At 34.6% G+C, this 20083-nt stretch overlaps 1 protein-coding gene across 1 annotated transcript in view; it reads left to right on the forward strand.

Annotated features, from left to right (window-relative positions):
• Positions 1–20083, forward strand: part of TENM1 (teneurin transmembrane protein 1) — a 1173786-nt gene that overhangs the window by 848582 nt on the left and 305121 nt on the right. Inside the window, exons 12-13 of the mRNA XM_077145946.1 lie at positions 1446–1640; positions 4645–4845. Of these exons, the coding sequence (XP_077002061.1) occupies positions 1446–1640; positions 4645–4845 (396 nt within the window). The remainder of the gene's footprint in view (positions 1–1445; positions 1641–4644; positions 4846–20083) is intronic.

Raw genomic sequence — 20083 nt, forward strand, 5'->3', positions numbered from 1 at the left:
CATCTGAATAGTGTGGGGAAAAATGGATGTCATTTGGGAATTCAGAATTAGTAGTAGTAATAATAGTAGCAGTAGCAGTAACACCAGCAGAGCAGCAGCCACAGTGACCTTCCATCACCACCAAAAGCTAAGCACTTACTATGTATGACAGGCACTGTTCTAAATACTTTGTATTACCTCTTTTAACTCCTATCACAGCTTTCTGGGGTAGATCATCTATTATCCCTGTTTTGTGGACAAGGAGACAATCTTAAAGAGATTAAGTAACTTCCCTGTGATATGTAACAGTTAGAATTTTTGCCTAGATTGTCTGACTTAACCACTGTGTGAGATTTACCTTTACTTCATACTCTAATTCATGAAGGGATGACTTTAAAAGTGAGCAAAGTAGGTAACTGCTTATACATAGTTATATGGAAGGCGCAGAGTATCACCAAATGAGTAAGCAGCCCAGAAAATAGACTCTAGAGTCAAAAGTTAAACAGCAGTTTTCTGTTTCCTAGACTTACCGATAGTTTAATTCTTGAAAAACTTTAGGTAAATCAGACTGTATTTTTCCATAGGGTTACAGGTGTTACTTTAGAGATGCTGCCTGCTTATTTTCAATGTATTCTTGAATGCCCCAGTATTCTAATGGTTTAATTACAGATTTCTTAGCTATCCAAATTTGTTAGAATAAATTATATTCAGCAGAGAATTCTAAAGCACTTGCTAAGTTCCCAGTACCATGATAGATCTTGGGGAAGTGGGGGAAAGGGGCATTGACTATATTTAAAATGAATAAGCAGGGTGCACAGATGGTTTGGTTGTAGAATGGTCACCTTCCATGCGAGAAACACAAGTTAGATTCCCAGACCATGCACCAAAAAAATAAAAAAGAATAAGCAAAAGATACAGACCCTGCCCACAAGGAGCCCATAGTTTTCATAGGGAGAAAACAGTGACAAAATAGAGCAAGTGTTTTAATAAAAGTCTGCACACTGTGTTATAAGAGTAGAAATCTTTCCAGCATTAATTAATTTAATGCACTACTATTTAAAGATAACATTGTATAATATAAATAATTTACTACTTATTAGTTATTTAAATTTCAAGTTTGTTTACTAAAAATAATGTACGTTTTCTTGAAGAAGTAAAAGCATAGAATAGAATCCTCTAGCTTAAAATAATAATAGTAATAGTAAAATAGCTGAATAATGGTGAAATCAAAATCAAATACCTAAAATAATTTTGCCACTCCAAGAATATTTTTAAAATTTGTCTCTACCTCATTCCCATAAGAGGAAAATCTATATTTGTAATCATGAACATGTACCTCTTTAACAAGGGGTAAAACGAAATAATACAATCTTTTGCCTAAAATATACAAGAATCAATAAAGAATTGCTCTTTGGGGATTTTAAGAACATTATGAGAACATTAAAAGTTCATTTGCCAACCTTCAGATTCATGCCCTGTGCTGTGTGGTGGGAATGGAGAATATGAAAAAGGACACTGTGTCTGCAGAAATGGCTGGAAGGGGGCAGAGTGCGATGTTCCGGAAGAGCAATGCATTGACCCAACATGCTTTGGTCATGGCACTTGCATCATGGGAGTTTGCATCTGTGTACCAGGATACAAAGGAGAAATATGCGAAGAAGGTCAGAATTCCTGTTTAATCTTTTGCTTCAGGCTTTTCTCTCACTGAATTGTCCAAAATGTATCATTACATGCTGCTAGTAGAGATGCAAGCGGTGTTTGCAAACCATAAATGCTCAACATGTCCTTAGTGCTCTAGTGATTTTTTAGGCTAATGGAGCAGGAGGTGGAGTGGGAGAAGGACATGTATCCACCGAGAGTCTCTAATATTATACATGTGGCCAAATCTAAGACACTCCCTGAGCAGCAATGAAAAATGGCATTCCCCTTCATTTCCAGCACAGTTTTACAACTTTATAATTTTCATATTAATGATTTAAAGTGTTAACTCATATTCTTTCATTATTACAGAGTGCATTATGCTACATCTTACTGTAAAGCACATAATAAAAAATAAAACATATACATTTAAAGACTATTTTAATGTTTTCTTTGGGAGTTATTTGTAATTTCCATTATTCTTATTGCTTCACATTATTTATTTTTAGATAACTCACGTGGATTCTTGACCTCCATGCCTAAGGATGCAGACTTACCACTAATGAATTTCAAAGCAATGCCCTTATATTAAAATCCACCCCAAAGGAACCTTTCCCCAAAAAAGCCCATATTGTCAAATGTCAATAATTTTATTATTTAAAGAGACATGTTGGAAAATAAGTTTACAAGTAATCAGATCTTTTTCATGCCACATTTCTCAAACAAGACTGATTTAAGAAATAATATTAAACCATTACCATGGTAGATGGTCTCATCACAACTGTTGTTCAGGAAAGAGGCTGCTGAAAATCCCCATAATTGCTTCTTAAAAGATGGCTCATTAAGACTATTACACAGCATTCTGAAGGGTTTAATCTCATTCCACTCAGTGAGCAAGCAAGACTTTTTATCACATCCCATTAGCAGTAGTAGAGTTTTGGTGTGAAAATTGTATGTGTTCTAATGAACTGCAGTATGCCTAGACAAGGCTCCAGAGTTCCTGAATTACTTTTGTAAAGTGTTTATGGTGGTCCAGCTGCAATCATTACACTTAAGTTGTAAATTCAGATGCTATATGGACTCAAACATATTTTCACGAAAAATAAATGTTGTCTATCACGACATTTGAATTTACAATGAAAAAACATTTCATTTCATTAATTTAGACATTTCTACTTTTAATTTTGAGAGCAATTGAAAAAGAACTCACCTTAAATTTGCTGTCTCGGGTGTTGGTCACTAAAAAAATTGTAAGATAAACAAAATAGCAAGGAAGAATGCACACAATACTTAATGGTATAAACTTTTCCATTAAATAAAGTGTTAAAAAATTGTTGTCAGACATCACAAAGCAGGAGTCCATAGGTAGACCTGGGCCTGGATGGTTTTGTTTGGCTCACATTATGTTGTCATCTATGTTGCATTTTATCAATGTGACTTATCTGCCAAAATTTTAAAATAGAGAAATGTCATATACAAACCTCTATTTCTGGCTTTTCTTGTACTACTGGAAAATCTAGTAACACTGGGTCCACATTCTTACATGATGGAAATTAACTGGAGGTGAAGAACAGCAATTTCTTTTAAACTGGAAACTTGTTTTCAGTTCACCCCTAACATATCCTATTTTCTTACATTGAGACCATTTCTTCCATGTATGCCACTACCTAACCCCCTTAACCATTTTACTTTGTACCTCTGATTTAAGTATGACTTATCTATTCATTGAAGCAGGTCACTTAAAAAAATAAGCTATATTAAGTTAAATGTTATTTTGCATGTTAAAATTGCTGTTGTACTTTAATATAACAAAAAGATTCCCTTTAAAAAACTCTATGCTTTGGACTTTCCCTTTCCCCCCAAATGATAAGTCAAATTAGGTGTTCCCCCTGGTATTTATTTGCTGATTAGCTCAGTTATTAAAACATTGCACTAATGACTCTGACTAAGGTCATGGACTAATTACAATGGCAAAAATAATAATTATAATAATATTTACACTTACTCTGTTCCATGGCCACCAGCCACATCCTAAAACTAGGTCAGCGTTGCAAATGGAGACAGTCCGTTGCCATTGCTGGAAAAGTACTTTAAAGTGTACATTCTCATTATGATAGGCTATTTTATTCTCATCTTATTTCAAGTTTCAAGATTAGAAACTTGAAAATCAACCTTCTTATATCCCCTGAAATGGTCAATCAGTTAAAAGCACAAAACAATTTCTCCCCAAGGCAACTGTAGACAACTATCTATGAAATAGTTTATACATTTGTGAAATATATCCAAAAATTTCCACATACACAGAATCACAGACAAATGGAAGTTTGGTCTATAATATTCTCAAACATTGAAAGTTATGTCACAGTGTCCTGATAGAAAAGGAAACCAGAAAGAGAATGATTTTTAAATAAGCTTCAAAACATTGCATTTCAGTGCTTCTAATGAATAAATATATTATAAGAAATTGATTCAAATTTTATGATTTCATGCAACAGTAGTCACTTCACCCAATACCTTGAATAATCCACATTATATATATATGTATGTACACATGCACTACACACACATACACACAAAGACTCCCCTAGACATATCAAGTAAAGCCTTTTCTGGGCGTTATTATTCCAATTTCAGAAAAGAAAAGCAATGATTTTCAAGAACCCTTGGTTTGCTCTTTTTATTGTTTCACAGCTGACGAATTCTTATCGAACGTCCACATTATTCCACACCCGTCTGTATGGGGATACTCCACACTGGCAATTTCACATAGCATACGTGAGATTTCCTTCTACTTCTAAATTTAAGTTGCGAGCTTTAAGATTCCCTATCATATTTTTAAGTGTTAATAATCTTCTGGTTTGAACATAGTGCTTTCATGAGTCATGTTATTGCCTAGTTAAGATAATTAAAATTATCAGCGATAGCATTGATGATATATTAGGAAATTAATGTATCTTGGTTTCATTATCCTGAGGAATGCTGGCCACAGCTGATCCCTTTCAACCTTCCCCTTTTTTGGACCTTCAGAGGACTGCTTAGACCCGATGTGTTCTAGCCATGGCATCTGTGTAAAAGGAGAATGCCACTGTTCTACTGGCTGGGGAGGAGTCAACTGTGAAACTCCACTTCCTATATGCCAAGAGCAGTGCTCAGGACACGGAACTTTTCTTCTGGACACTGGAATGTGCAGCTGTGACCCCAAGTGGACAGGATCTGACTGCTCAACAGGTATGTTGGAGTTAACTCCTTTTCCTTCCTCCACGCCCAAGTTCTAAGTGGCCCTTTCCCTGACGTAGTGCTTCGCAAAATGTAATCTGCATGACGTTTGTGGGCCATAGAGGGCTTCCAGGTATTTCCTATGCTACTTTTACTGCATTTTAATTGATAACATTTTAAAATCATTGTTTGTATTGCCATAGGTGTGTGCTTATAACTCTATCCTCATTCTGTATTCTCATGCAGTTATTTTATCCATGCCCAGACCTCCTTCTATCAGTTCTATGCAGATTATTTCAAATCAGTATCTCTCCAACACTCAAATAATCCTGCTTTTCCAACCATCTGCTAGCTATTTCCACTAGGTGTCCCATCACCAAAAACATATAATATCATGTAACAGCAGTCACACACATACTCTACTACATTTCATATATTGCCATCCAATTTCTATTCTATATCACTGCTTTCCTTGTCCTATCCCCTACTTTAAAATCTTCCATAGTTCCCCACTGTCTCTAGGTAAACTACAAATTTCCTAACTTACTATTAAAAGCCTACCAAAAACTATCCTTACCAAAAAGGGGAAAAGAAGTGTAACTAATAATGTATCAGTGGCTGAGAGAGTTAAAATAGAGTTGAGATGCTACTCTGGAGGTTGCTCCTATGCAAGCTTCAGTTAGACACTGCTACCTATCATAACTTGCCAAACTCCAACCAAAACCATTCCAGCCAATCCTAAAGAACACCTAGGGCAATATATAAGATTCCACAAGGGTTCCATGCACTAGGGTAACTTACCAGTAACCTACAACCTAGAGGGCCCAGCCTCTCCAGAACATCGAATAGTTCCATCTCCATACCCCATATTATTAAAAGCCCTTCCAACATGAAAAAGTTAGAATGGCCATAGCTCAAACACCCTTAAAGAGAGAGGTAGAAAGATCAAAGGTGATGGTGGAATTATACAGAGAGTGTAGGGTTTAATAAATGAATATGATTGCTGAATCATTATATTGATATACCCTTTAGCCTCCAGTATCAGAGAGCAGCTAGAAGTAAAAACTTAAAATTGTGGGATTGTAACCCATACCAAACTCTGGAATCTGTTCTACTACTAATTGTTGCAATGTGCTTTGAAATTTATTGCTTTTTTGCATATATGTTATTTTCACAAGAAAAGAAAAAAATTGATTGTGATGATAAATGCACAGCTGTGATGTTTTTGTGAACCATTGATTTTATGCTTTGGATAATTACATGGCATGTGAATATGTAATATATATCAATAAAAATAAATAATTTTTTAAAAGCCTACTCAAAACTATTTGAAACCTCCATCTCCAGTCTATCTTCCACTTCTTCTACCTGCACAAATCCCTCCTTCTGCCAAAATAATCTGTTTGCTCTGTTCACCCCCCTAATACATTATATTTTTCACAGTTTTCTCCATGCCTTTTCCTCATCATGGAATGTTTTTACCTTCCCGCCTATGAAAATCCAACCCACTACAAGACCCACTACAATTTAACTATTCTATAAAATCTTTCCACACAATTCCATAAAATCCCTGATCATTTGGACAGGGATCCTCTTAATTCCTATTATGTGCTTTGTACAGTGCTTGATGCTGAGGATATAGTGGTGAACAAGATCAACATGGTCCTTGTACTAATGAAACATATTTTGAAGAAGTTAGAGTAGTATTACAAAAGGGAATTAACTGAGTACTACAGGAATGTATAGTATGAACCTAGCTAGATTATTTATGTACTAAATATTGAACATCTTCCATCCTTCCATGTTTCAAACACATTATTATACTCTGGAGCTTCAAAGTTAAAATAATAGTGATAATAACAATGGCAAGAATAATAATATAAATCTTATCATTTTTATACATGGTATTACCATTATAGCAAAACCTTACATAACAATTATTATGTATTAGGTACCATTATAAGTGCTATACCTATATTAGTTGATTTAATATTACTAATAACCCTATAAAGTATAAAAGCATATAAACTCTATAACAACTTTATACTTTGTATGCCCATTTTATGGATGAGATGGAGATACAAGTTAAATAACTTTCCCAAGGTCACCAAGCTAACAAGTGTCAAAGATAGGGTTTGGAGTTAGAGTACTGTGCTGTCCACTAGGAGCCCTTCATCTAATTCACCATGTATAAAAATGTTTTGTGTTCTACTATTTCAGAATCATGTGTCACAGAGCACAAAGGAGAGAGCAGTGGGGTAATTCTGTTGGATAAGTCCTTACAGCCAGAAAAGGTTTTGAGTTAATACTAGAAGGATTATTACGTGTTCTTTCAGGTGGACAAGAGAGAAAAGAACATTCCAGACAAGAGTAGCTTAAAGAAATGTAGAAGTGAATCTGCATATCGCACTTAATGACTTGAAAATCACTGGGTATAGCTGTGGTCAAGAAGTTCAGAAGGAGATAAAATTGGAATGCTATGCAGAGACCAGAACATGGTAATTTTGTTTATACGCCAAGCTAAGGAAAATTTTATAATTCCTCTTGACACAATAGGAAGCCACTAAGTGGTTTAAAACAAATTACATTTTAAATAAACCATTCTTACAGCAATTGAAAGGACCGATTGGAGATGGATATCTAGGGACCTAAGAGATAAGTTCAGTGATTATTGGAGTAGTGCAGGAGCAAGATGATGTGGAGGAGCTGAACTAAAACAATGGTTGTGATAATAATGAAGCAGAGACCAGAAAGGAGTTACCATGGTAGCTGAGAGAGAGGAACCAGAGATAGTCATTTTGAGCAACTGGAAGCATCACCAACAGAGGGAGAAGAAGGATAGAAGAAAACTCAGGTTTGGGGCAGAGGAACAGTCATGGTGAACTCAGTTATGGGTGTGTTGGGTTTTGAGGTGTCCACAGAAGATCCAGGTTTATATGTCCAGTGAAGGGTGGATAATCAATAATGGAACTTATAGATGAGTCCTTAGCTGAATATAAATATTTGGTACATCGTTCAGACTACAGTAATGTAAGTTATCATCCAGAGAGAGTGTGAAAAATGAGAACGATGAAAGAAAGAATCCTGAAGAACACCAGCATTTAATGTCTTTGCCATAACAGAGTGCTTAAGATTGAGTAAAAAACTTGCCTCTTTATATATGGCTTAATAAACACTGATTGATTGGCTTGTACTACTATATCATATGATTGTTTCCTCAGGCCATTCACATACCTTATGTGTCTTTTCCCATGCCTCAGAAATGGGTAAAATTCCTGGTAATACATACACTTGTCAATTGCACAAATTCAAATATTTGTATTTCCAATTAATCTGTGCTAAATTTAATGTACTGAGACTTCCCTTTCCCCTATTGTGCCAGTTTGAATCTGTGGTGGACCCCAGAAAAGCAATATCCTTTAATTCCCATTTAATATTGCTGGCTGGGAGCTTTTTATTTTTCCCATGGAGATACGACTCACCCGACTGTGGGTATTAACTTTTGAATAGAGGGAGCTATGACTCCACCGATTCCATGTGGGTCTTGATTACTTTACTGGAATCCTTTAAAAGAGGAAGCATTTTGGAAAGAGAGGTTCCAAGAGACCAGAGTCCACCAGCCAGCTACTTTTGGAGATGAAGAAGGAGAATCCACCTGGGGGAGCTTCATGAAACAAGAAGCCTGGAGAGGAAGCTAGCAGATGCTAACATGTTTACCATGTGCCTTTCCAGCTGAAAGAGAAACTGTGAATTGCATTGGCCTTTCTTGAGTGAGGATAACCTTGTTGGTGCCTTAATTTGTACATTTTATAGACTTGCTTTAATTTGGACATTTCCATGGCTTTAGAACTGTAAACTAGCAATTCATTAAATTCTTCTTTTAAAAAGCCATTCCATTTCTGGTATAATGCATTCTGGCAGCTAGCAAACTAGAACACCTATTGACTCGTAAACCTTAATGCACACAGATATGCTTGAGTCCTCAGTGCAAAGAAGAAAAGGAGGAACAGGCCAATATGAATATGCCTCTTCACTACCCTTCTTTCCCTCTCTTCCAAAAGAAGCACCTTAAACCCCACTCCACTACCCTCTCACCACAAACCACATTTACCCACCAAGATAAGTCAAATTATAAGAGAAAAATGATAACCCTATATAATGTTTGATCTGGAGAAGTTTTGTGATAATCTAATTCAATGTTTCTCAAATTGTGGTGGCATCTAGTCCACTTGGCTTGACATCTCTAAGGATTCTAAGACATTAAGTCACCGAAAGGTTAACTAGTTTTCCTCAAGGTGTGAGAACCACTGTACTACTCTAACCTCTACATTTCATTGTTCATTTACCAAACATTTATTGAGCCCCTACTATTTTTCCATCAGCATGTGAGGCAATGAATATAAAGAAAGATAAAACATAATATCTACGGTTGGGGAAAAAAATGTGAACAAAGATTTAAAATACCTTATACTAACTGCTACAAAAGAGAGAGAGAGATACAATGTGCAAGGGGCATTTAATCTTACCTTAAGGTCTAAGAAGTTGCCACAAACTATAAAAGGCCTTGAATGCTAAGGTGGTTTAAAGTTACATAGCCCAGAAAAACATAGACATAAATCTAGTCCATTGCATAAACCCATTGTAGGTAGGACCGTTGATGAGGTTACTTCAGTTAAATTGCCCAAATTCAATCAGAATGGGTCTTAACCCTATTACTGGAGTCTTTTTTAAGGAATGAAATTCAGACAAAGAAACAGAAAGCCATGGAAAGCAAAAACTGAAGTTAAGGAAACCCAGAGGATAAGGAAGAGACCAGCAGATGCCACCATGTGCTTTGCCATGTGATGGAGGAGCCAAGGATTGCTGGCAGGTCGTCTTCAGGAAGATAGCACTGCCTTGATTTGGATATTTTCCCAGCCTCAAAACCATGAGGAAATTAATTCCCATGGTTTAATCTAACCCATTTCAGGGTATTTGCTTTTACCAGTCTAGGTAACTAAAGCACATGTCATGCATAGGACTTTGGAATTGATCCTGAGGAGAATGTGAAAGCCATTGAAGGGTTTAAAGACGGTAGTGTCATGACCATATTTGCATTTTAGACACATCACTCTGAAAGCAGTGTGACGAATACTGTCAAAAAACGATGAAAACATGATATAAGGGAATTAAAGTTCAGACGGAGAAGAAAGGGTAAACTTTAGAGAGGTTAAGAATTAGAACATGGTGACTGTGTGGATGCAAAGAGAGGCATTAATTTTCAGTGCCTCTGTGGTTTTACTTTGAGAGACTCGATGAATGGTAACACTCTTAACTGAGATATGAAATATTTATTTATTAAACAAATGTTTACTGAGAAACATGTGCCAGGCCCTGTTCTAGGTGCTTGGCATAAATCAGTGAGGAAATCACAGATTTCTGGACCTTACATTCTGGCTGGGAGAGATAATAAATATAAACAAGAAATGACAGTATTTGAAAGATGAGGAAACTGAGTGTCAGAGAGGTTAAATAATTTGTCCAAAGTCACAGACCTGGCTAATTGCAAACCTGTGACTAGAAACCAGTCTGCTGATTTCATTACACATCTAGTGTTCTTTTCACTGCCTCTTCCCCCTATCCAAAAAAGGAAGAAGAAAGAGATAGATAAGGAGACAAGACTCAGGTGGATTTATTTACTTAGGCTTATTGAAAAGAGGAAATTCTAGAAAATGAAGGATATTGAATATGAACTGCAGTAATGACATATTTTTGGCCACAGATCCTGGATCAAAGCAATATTTATCCATCCAAGACTCATTAGCAAAAGAACACTAGAGGCATCTCTTGCTCAATGAAGCAAAAGGATGGATAGGTATGACCCAAAACTCAGCAGCCCCTCAGTCAAGAGACTTGCTTATTACAACTACCAAATTGAAAAATAGAAGGAAATGCTTTCCAAATCTCCAGTGTCATGGTAGGAATAGTAGTTCTATGCTTTTTAAGTTCCAATAAAGTCTGTTCCCACAGAGCATATTTAACCATCGAGATGATCTCATTGTGCAAACTTTTAATTGAGTGCAGTAGTACAGGAAGCAATTTAATATCTGATTCTTATAATGGATTATGTCATTTCAAAGGTGGATATGCTCTTTGCCATTGATGATTTTCTTCCTTTCAAGCACATAAAGCTTAGTTGTTAGCATGTTAACTGTGCTGCTCTGATACAAACGGAACTGCAGTGAACGGTTTACTGACGATTTTCAGTCTGTTTTTCTAGGTGCACTGCGCATTGTTAAGAGTCCCCAAATTGATACTTGGTATAGACTCCTTTACCTAGGGGTCTCATAGCACTTCTCAAAGGTTAACTCATTAGTCTTACAAAATATTTCAGAAGTAATGCAGTACAATAGAAGCATGGATATACCACAGGTCAAATTGTGTTCCTTTAAAACAGAGCTCCTTGCCATGAAAACTCAGTAATACATTTAGCCTATACTAAGGATATTAGCCTTAGCCTCTGAGACCAGCATTGTAAAGTGTGTCTACTGTACTTCTTTTTTAAAATCTGTCTTCTCTTGGTCAAACAGTCTTTGAGGGGAAGAATGAAAGCAGTGTATAGAACTCTGTACTCCTCTCCTCCGTCTGAAGCTTCCTGTGAGCCTTTCCCTCTATTGGTACTCACAATATCTGACAGTGGAATTCATAGGCACTAAACATTCACATAGAGAGGACAAGTCCTGCCTTTTCTCACCCCCTACCCTTTCTTATTATACTATGTTTTAGAAGTGTATTAATGAGCTAGAGAGATATATGGAGCATTTGGATCTGAGATATTTCTGAACATACTATTTGCTACAGAACAGAAATCACATAAATATATTGGGCTAATGACACTGATTATGAGTGGTTTATGGATACAATCTGTAAACTATTTTAACTCCATATTGTTTATGGTAAGACCATGCTAATTCTAAATAGTTTTGTTTTCATTGTAAGTGCATGTACATATATATATATGGAGAGAGAGAGAGACCATGTTATTTGAGGATTTATCTCTCTATGGGGATATACTATACAAATACATATGTGTGCATATATATCTTCACATAACAATACCTCATTATATTTTTAAGCATTTCCTAATGGATGGTGCTATGCATCTACTAATAAAACACATAATTAGAAGAGGAAGTCCTAAAGGGCTCATATAATTATTGTTAATTGGGAAACTTTCTTTGATTGTACGAGTACCATATGTTAAAAAACATGATTAGTCTTCTTCTTTATGGAAAGTGCTAATAATCAAAGTATTTTCATCTGACTCTACCTATCTAGTACACACAATGCTTCCCTTTCATGCAATTTCCAGGAATTGATAAAGCCATTTAAAATTAAAATTATTAGTTTAAGCATTTTATTTTTTTCCTGCATGCATTGAAGTTACAGTAAGGTCATGCATGCCATTTGATAAAATGTGATGCACCTACTGTGAAGACAACTAATTAGCCATTCATCATGACATTGAAGAAAAAAGTCCACTCACATATGGTACCTAGAATCTAGCATCTTCAACAGAAAAGAGAAAATTAGTGTAACCAGATTAGGAACCTAGGATTGCAGGTATTTTTCCCTATTCATTTCTGGACACATGCCCCAGATTTCTTAGAAACAGTAGCTGAGTTCTCAAAAGAAATGTTTATTAGCTAGTAAACAATGTTAATGTGTGCCATAATCCTACAAATTCCCTGGACATAAGGAAAAGTTCAAATATAGAAAACTAGTTACTGAAACATGATGAGGTTTTATGGTGTGTGTTAGCTTACAAGGACAAAAGACATTTATATGCTTATGACTAATTTAAAAATAGGCTTGATTACCTTTAACTTGATATTGAAAGGTTACAACCTATGATCAAACTTATTTTCAAGTAATTATTTTTCCACTCAATAAAAATAAAGATTAAGCTTTAAGGTGACATTTTTTATTGATGCGATAGAACAAACTCCCACTTGAAACATGGTGACTATACTATTAACACTAAAGTGAATCAAAACATTTACTCAAAAGTATTGAAGTCAGTTTGTGAAGTTCATGATGGCACTAGAAATATAACCCAAAATCATTCTTAAGAGAATTCCAAGTCAAATTAATTGTTTAAGACCGAATCCACAGGAAAGTCTTTGGAAGGTAGGTATGAAATGGAAAAGAATCATGTAATTATAATGATTTCCTAGCAACACTTCCTACAGGGAGATGGATTGTCACCTCGAAGCCTTTTATTTTTTTTGGGGGGGGTCTCAAATGAAAATGAAAGTGAACCCCAAATATTCTCAGATTTAAAAACCCCTTATTTTTATAGAAGAGTTCATCTAATGGCCATAAGATTGTATATATAGTGAGATGATTTGGAGCACATTAAATATAAAATGTTTTCCAAATATATCTTTTATATTATTTTTCTGAGACAATGAAAGACATACCTGTTATGCCATCATTAACAGGCAGGAATGCAAAAATACAGTGAAATTTTTGACAATTTGATAAGTTTGAAGTAAGGTAAATTTATAGCTGCCTCGGTAAATCTGAGCTAACTCTACTGAATGCTCCAGCACATTAAAGCTTTAAAATTGTTTTTCAAACCAGAGACATACATTCAAATAAAGTGGCAATTGTGAGGCAAAAATGGATCTAAATCTGAATTTAAGGTGTTGTACATATTTACATGATTAAAGAATAGCAATAAGGAATACATTTGGACAGAACAATGGGAACATCAAAATAAAATAGGCAAATTTTGTTTAACTATTAAATGCATTCCCCTCATTTACTGAAACTCTTATTATGAATTCCAGGTTAATTTTCCCTTTGGCATTTTTTGCAATCCATGTTTAGCTGCCTGAAGTGAAAATAGACCCAAGACAGGGATATTTCCAGTTGGTGTGTTTGGCCTTATGAATGAGATCATGTGGGAAAAGTGTCTACTTGGGCGCCCACCTCCAGAATTTGCCCCTGCTGCCATGGGAGTCCCCTGATTTGGTAAAGGGGGGTGGGCAGAAAGGCCCTATGGTGGAGAAAGCTGAGAGAAGTTGAAAAAAAGGCAGGATTCAATTCTGCAAAATTGGTTGCCAGGACTGGGGGAAGGAGCATAAATCCTCCCAATCCTGCATGCCCAAATCAGATGTTTTGAGATATAGAAGGGCACCTATATATCTCCCCCCAATAAGCTGGATAATATTTTTTATTCTTCCAAAAAAAAATCCTTAGTTTATCTGGTATTTTAGTCTTTTCTCTAAAAACTTTTATACCCATTGTCTTCATTTCATTATTATGGCTATAATGCAGGCTCACTGTTATAATTTGATTTGCACATTGAGCTTTGATAACACAGAATACCTCTATCTCTGTTTCAAAGATTTGATTTACATATGTATTTCTGAGTAATTGAAGAAAAGGGGATGGGGATCAAGAAAGACAGAGATTAATTTTTCACCTGGAAATCTGATAAAGTGGAGCTCATAGAATTTTTGAATGAGTAATTTACTCTGCTATAGAGAACTTGACTTGTACCCAACTTCCAAATTTCCAGTATCTTAGAAAAAGGGTCTCTATAACTCTCATAATACTCATAAGGTGTGAGTAAGATAGGTAATAGTTTCCTCACGTTACAGCTGAAGAAACTAGCTTGCTGTGATAAGCAGGGCAAGTTACTTATTTGTATATGATGTCAGAGTTGAGACTGGCAGTAGAACACACAGCCTAATGTTCTTTCCTGAAGATTGGTGTGGGTTAATATTTATTTATCTTGCTTGGTACTTGTTAAACTTCTTAAATCTGATGATCCATGTCTTTCATAATTATTGGATAATTTTTTTATCATTATCTTTTTTGGATCTTGACCTTTTTTTATTCTCTAATATCTCCTTCTGGATGTACCCTTAGACAGTCCCATGCTGGCCTCCAAGTCTTTTAACTACTTTTTCTTATTTATTTCTCTGTATTATATTATAGGTAATTTCTTTAGATCTGCCTTCTAATTCTCTAAATCTCTAAGTTGTGCTAATATGTTTAACCCTTCCATTGAATCTTTAATTACAATTATTATTATTTTCCTTCTAAAATATACATTGCATTTTTAAAAAAAAATGCCTCATTATTTTTGTTCATTTCTTTCTCCTTAATTATGCTTTTTATTACGTTCTTTAAACATAGTAAATTGAAATGCTGTGTCTAATAAATACAGCGTCTTAAATTAAGTCTTTATGGGTCTGGTTCTATAGTTTGCTGTTTCTGTAGATTTTTATATGATGGCTTGCTTTCTTCTGTTTTTCGTTAATTTATCTTATTGTGAAATCGAATATGTTGGAATTCCCACTAAGGCCTATGTGAAACTGCAAATCTTGGGAGGATTTACATTTATTTCTGTCAAGAATCTGCCTGCCACTACACACCAGGTAAACTTCAAATTAAAAATTTCAGGTTGCAGTTTTCCTGACCACACAAATAGTGTAAATTCAGGCCCCAAACCCACAAGAAACATGACTAATGGCCTTGACATCTGAAGAGAGCCTTGTCATTTAACATCTTTGTGTTAAAGATGTTAAACACAAACATCTTTCTTTATTCAAGACTGAGATAAATAATTGTTTTCTAGTCTATTTTTGCTATGTGTATTTCTTTTAGGTTAGTTTCCAGTATGGGACTAGATCCTGTGAAGGCCCAAGGTTTAGCTAACAATTTGTTCCCCACTCTGGACCCTTATCAAAACTCTAGGTCACCCAGATCAACAGAGGTCCCACGGGTCCTGACAGAGGTATGGCTATCCATGTGTTTTGTGAAAATCAACCACAATGGGTCTCAAATTCCATATCTGCAAAATATAGTCTTAAGCTAAATCCATTTTTCAATTTCTTTTTAGTAATTACCATTTTTCACTAAAACTGGAGAAACCACTTATTACATTCCAATTAAATCAAGAGTTCATTCTACTAAGTTATGGGTAAACATATTAGAATTTAACAAACCAAATCTCATTTCATATAACAACAGTTCAGTTAATGCACATTGAAAGAATATTCTGAGAAGAATTGTACAAAAGATAGTTCTGAAACCATCACAAAGTCAGTGATATTAACAGTGGAGTCAAGAGAAAGCAGTCTCAACAACCAAAGCAAGCTTCTCACACTTCTGCTAGGTTCAGACTAAATGTGGCTACTAAAAGGGCTTGCAATCTAGCCTCGCATTTTCTTTGAAGTATGTTATGAGAGAGACCTTAGCATATTTGTTGTTTTATTTCTGGCTTATTTTTAACAACACATTGTCCCCAAGATTTAGAATGGATGCATTTCTAAAGTAAATATTTTGCAGGAAAATGAGTGAAATAATATCACAGTGCATTAAGGGAACTCGAGGCATCTTAAATTAAACATCAAAAACTACAACTAAAAGAAACAAACTATTATATAACAATTAAAAACTCTCTTGAAATTTAAGAAATTGCAAATTATGGGTGTCAGTCATCCTGATCTGGCAAAGGCAAGGATTGTCAATGAAATGAGTACATATGCTACTTAAAATATTCTTAAAAACTGAATTGTGCAGGAGATTTGCTACTCTGTTTTGGTTTCTGGTGTAGACTTTTCTAATACTCAGTATTACATATTAGTGTGAAAGCTTCATTCAGCAAAGGAATTGCAAAAGTTTTATCAGTGTAAGACTTCACTATGTAAGCCTTTACAAGCAGAGTCCGTGACACAAGACTGGAGAAAATGATGATGCTATACATCTTCTGCTTTTTTCCCACACCTAATGTATTGAAGGGTATGAAATTCCTGACATTCAACTTATAAATGTGACAACTTCATGATTGAACCTACTATTATCAGTTCAGCTGGATTTGGAAAGGAAAGGGAGTTATAATTTTCTGGGAAGTGACTTTGTTCTGATCAGCAGTCTAGTTTAAAAAAATCTAAAAATTATTTCTAAAACAAATAGCTAGTTAATTACTATTAGTTCATTCATTTTAAAAATGGCATAATACCAACCCTCAATACATAATTCCAAAAGTTAGTAAGATAAATTTAAATAGTAGGCATGTTATAAAATAGCCCAAATTATAGCACAAATAAACTTTATCCTCACCTGTCTGGATCTCTCATTTATTCAGACCTTTCTGAGGTGGAAGCTAGCTTACAAAAAGGGTTTTTCCATTTCAGCATCAGTGCCAAATTCTTAAAAATTTTTAAATATTTCCATGCTAAAAAATTCATCTCCAGCTATCCTACTATGAAAGGGATTTAAGAAATAATTTTCAGTATTATCTGGATTTCTCTATTAAAAGGAGTGAAACTTGCATCTGTCAATGCAGATGCTTGTAACTTTGTTCTTCCACCTCCTTAGGTCCCTGGCAACTTCTTGCCAAATGGAGTGACAAGATACAATATACTCCTTCCTTCTATTATTTATTCTTCAATGTCATAGTGCTGATATTTCATACTTTGTTTCATTATGATCTTAATCTGTTATAATAATTACTTTATTAAGACAAAAATGATTATTTCAGTACTGGAAAGAACTTATCTCAGGTACTGTGTATACTTATACATTATATGCCAAATCCTATGTGTTGTGAGAACAGGACATACAAACAGAATAGTATTCCATACAGTCTTTCTAGACAACAAGTTTATAATATGTTCCAAGTGCTTTAAATGTGTTCATTTCCTTTTGCTCTAATAATTTCTCTTCTAGGAATCTCCTATAAGAAAATGGTCTGAGATTAAATTTTTAGAATTATGTGTATGGCTTATTCCTTAGGGGAAAAGAGTGCTCAGAAGAGACTGCAATAGCCTCCAAGTACCTGAAAAGATTCCAGATAGAGTATGTTGATAAGGTTTTCTCTAACCTCTAAAAAATAGAATAAGCAAGAGAAATCCAGTTTGAATAGATGGGAGATTTCATTGAGGGGGGATAAATTTAAAAATAGAATAATTTATAATGGCAAACCATGGCATTTCCATTTTATGAGATTGAATAAGAGTTTTTCATTTACTTACAAAGATTCAGGAATAATCCAGGCACTCTCTTGAAAGCAAAAAATTGGCTGTCACTTCAAGTCCTTTGATTACATCATTTGTTCTGTACCCACAGTGTACATTGTATAACTCTGGCCTCTGAATATTAAACCCTTAACTATGACCATTATCAAATCTGTTCAAACCCATTTGATAGCCTTCAGGAAAGCAGTTGAAAGAGATGTTCAATTCATTAGTAATCCAGGAAATAAAACTTATAAGGAGATTTTTTTATTCCTCATATTGAAGGTATGAGGAAATAGGCATCTTAGTCTACTTGTTGGTGTATAAATTGGTACAGCCTTTTTGAAGTGTCTATCAAAATGTAAAAATCCACACAGTCTTCATCCCAGTAATTCCATTTCTCTGAATTATCCTAAAGAAATGGTGGCACTTGTGCACGAAGAGTCTTTGTTTAAAATAGAAAAAGTTTGGAAACAATCCAAACATGCATTTGTAAAACATTAGTTAAACTGTAGAACATCCGGACTATGATATCCTATCACTACAGTTTAAAAGAATGAGTTAATTCTGTATATGACCATAGCAATGTCTTGGAAATATTCCCCAGGTCTAGAAAAAGATATACAACATTATATATTTATATGTATAATATACCATTGAGGTTAAATACATCCACAATAATTACATATTTATATATACATATATTAACTTAAATGCACAGAAAGATTTCTGGAAAGAATATTTATCAAAAAAGTATTCACGGTTACCCTCTTGAGAAGGAAATATAATTAGAGGCTCTAGACAGAGGTTTGTTTTATTTGTATTTGAAAGTTTTACAGTGAGAATATTCTTTAATTATTTGTAATAGCATGTAATTAGAGACAAATGTGAATAAAAATCAGGAAACAAGTATATATTATATATATATAGATAGATTAGGACAAAGCTAAAAATGATGGTGGCAGCAGGGGATGTGAGGAGAGACAAAAAATATAAGGGAAAATTATATTTATGAAAGTAAAAATAGGGTTAATTAACACAAAATATGAGGAACTGTGAAGAAAATTATGAAATTCTACTGAGCAGCAAGTGAGGATTTGTGTTGCAAGGTATAAAAATGTGTTATAAACCTCAAGTAAACATAAGTTGACTTTGATATCTGAATAGATAGATCACAGAATGGGACAGAAAAGTCTAGAAGGCAATCCAAATATGCATACTAATTTGAGAGTATGATATACCAGTAAGGATAGGATCAATAATCTAATGTATTCCAAAAAGCTCCATTGCAGCCCAAGCAGTATGAAAATCTAACTACATTTCTCTGAATAAGTATGAAAATGATGTTTAGAGTGGAAAAATCACAGAATTCCCCAGTATGGCAAACAATTCCACAGGATAAAGAAGTTTGAATATTACTGATTTAAACATATTGAAATGTCATAGTTCTTAAATTCTATATTCTATATTTTTACCTAAAGATGTTCTTTCCCTGACAACACAGGAGTAGGGAGAGGGAATTTTTTCTTAGCTGATATGGATGTGAATAAAGTCTAGGAATTAACTTCCCTTGATATTTAATCCTCGCTTTAATTTCACTGACTGCTTCTTGTCTCCGACAGTGAAGTCATAAAGAAGGTCTCTTATTATCTATTTTTGTTGTTGGTTTACAGAGAAATCATTCAGAAAGTACACAATTTCTATTTACCACTTCATACACACAGTTTTCTCTATTATTAATATTTAGTATTAGTGTGTAGCATTTCTGCTACAATTGAAGAAATAATACTATTATAATTATACTATTAACTATAGTCCATAGTTTATATAAGAGTTCACTGTTTGTACTGTACAGTTCCATGTTTTTTTAAAAAAATTTGTTCTAGTAATATACATACAACCTAAAATTTCCCATTTTTATCACTATGAAATGTAAAATTCAGTGGTGATAATTCTTTCACAGTATTGGGCCACCATTACCACCATCCATTACCAAATCTTTTCCATCACCCCAAGCAGAAGCTGTGAATTAATTAAGCATAAAGAAGGTCTTTTTATCTAGGTATCTCAGTGTTTCTTATAAGCTCTAAAAGAACTCAAGAAGAAATTAACAGGTGAAATGGTCTCCTTTCTGAGAAAAAAAGGATTATCATCATAACAGGAAGAAAAGCTTATTCAAATCCCCGAAGAATTTAAAGTAAAAATTACAGGGCAGCAAGATGGAAACCCTAGGT

This window comes from Tamandua tetradactyla, chromosome X (assembly GCF_023851605.1).
Source record: "Tamandua tetradactyla isolate mTamTet1 chromosome X, mTamTet1.pri, whole genome shotgun sequence".
Taxonomy (NCBI): domain Eukaryota; kingdom Metazoa; phylum Chordata; class Mammalia; order Pilosa; family Myrmecophagidae; genus Tamandua; species Tamandua tetradactyla.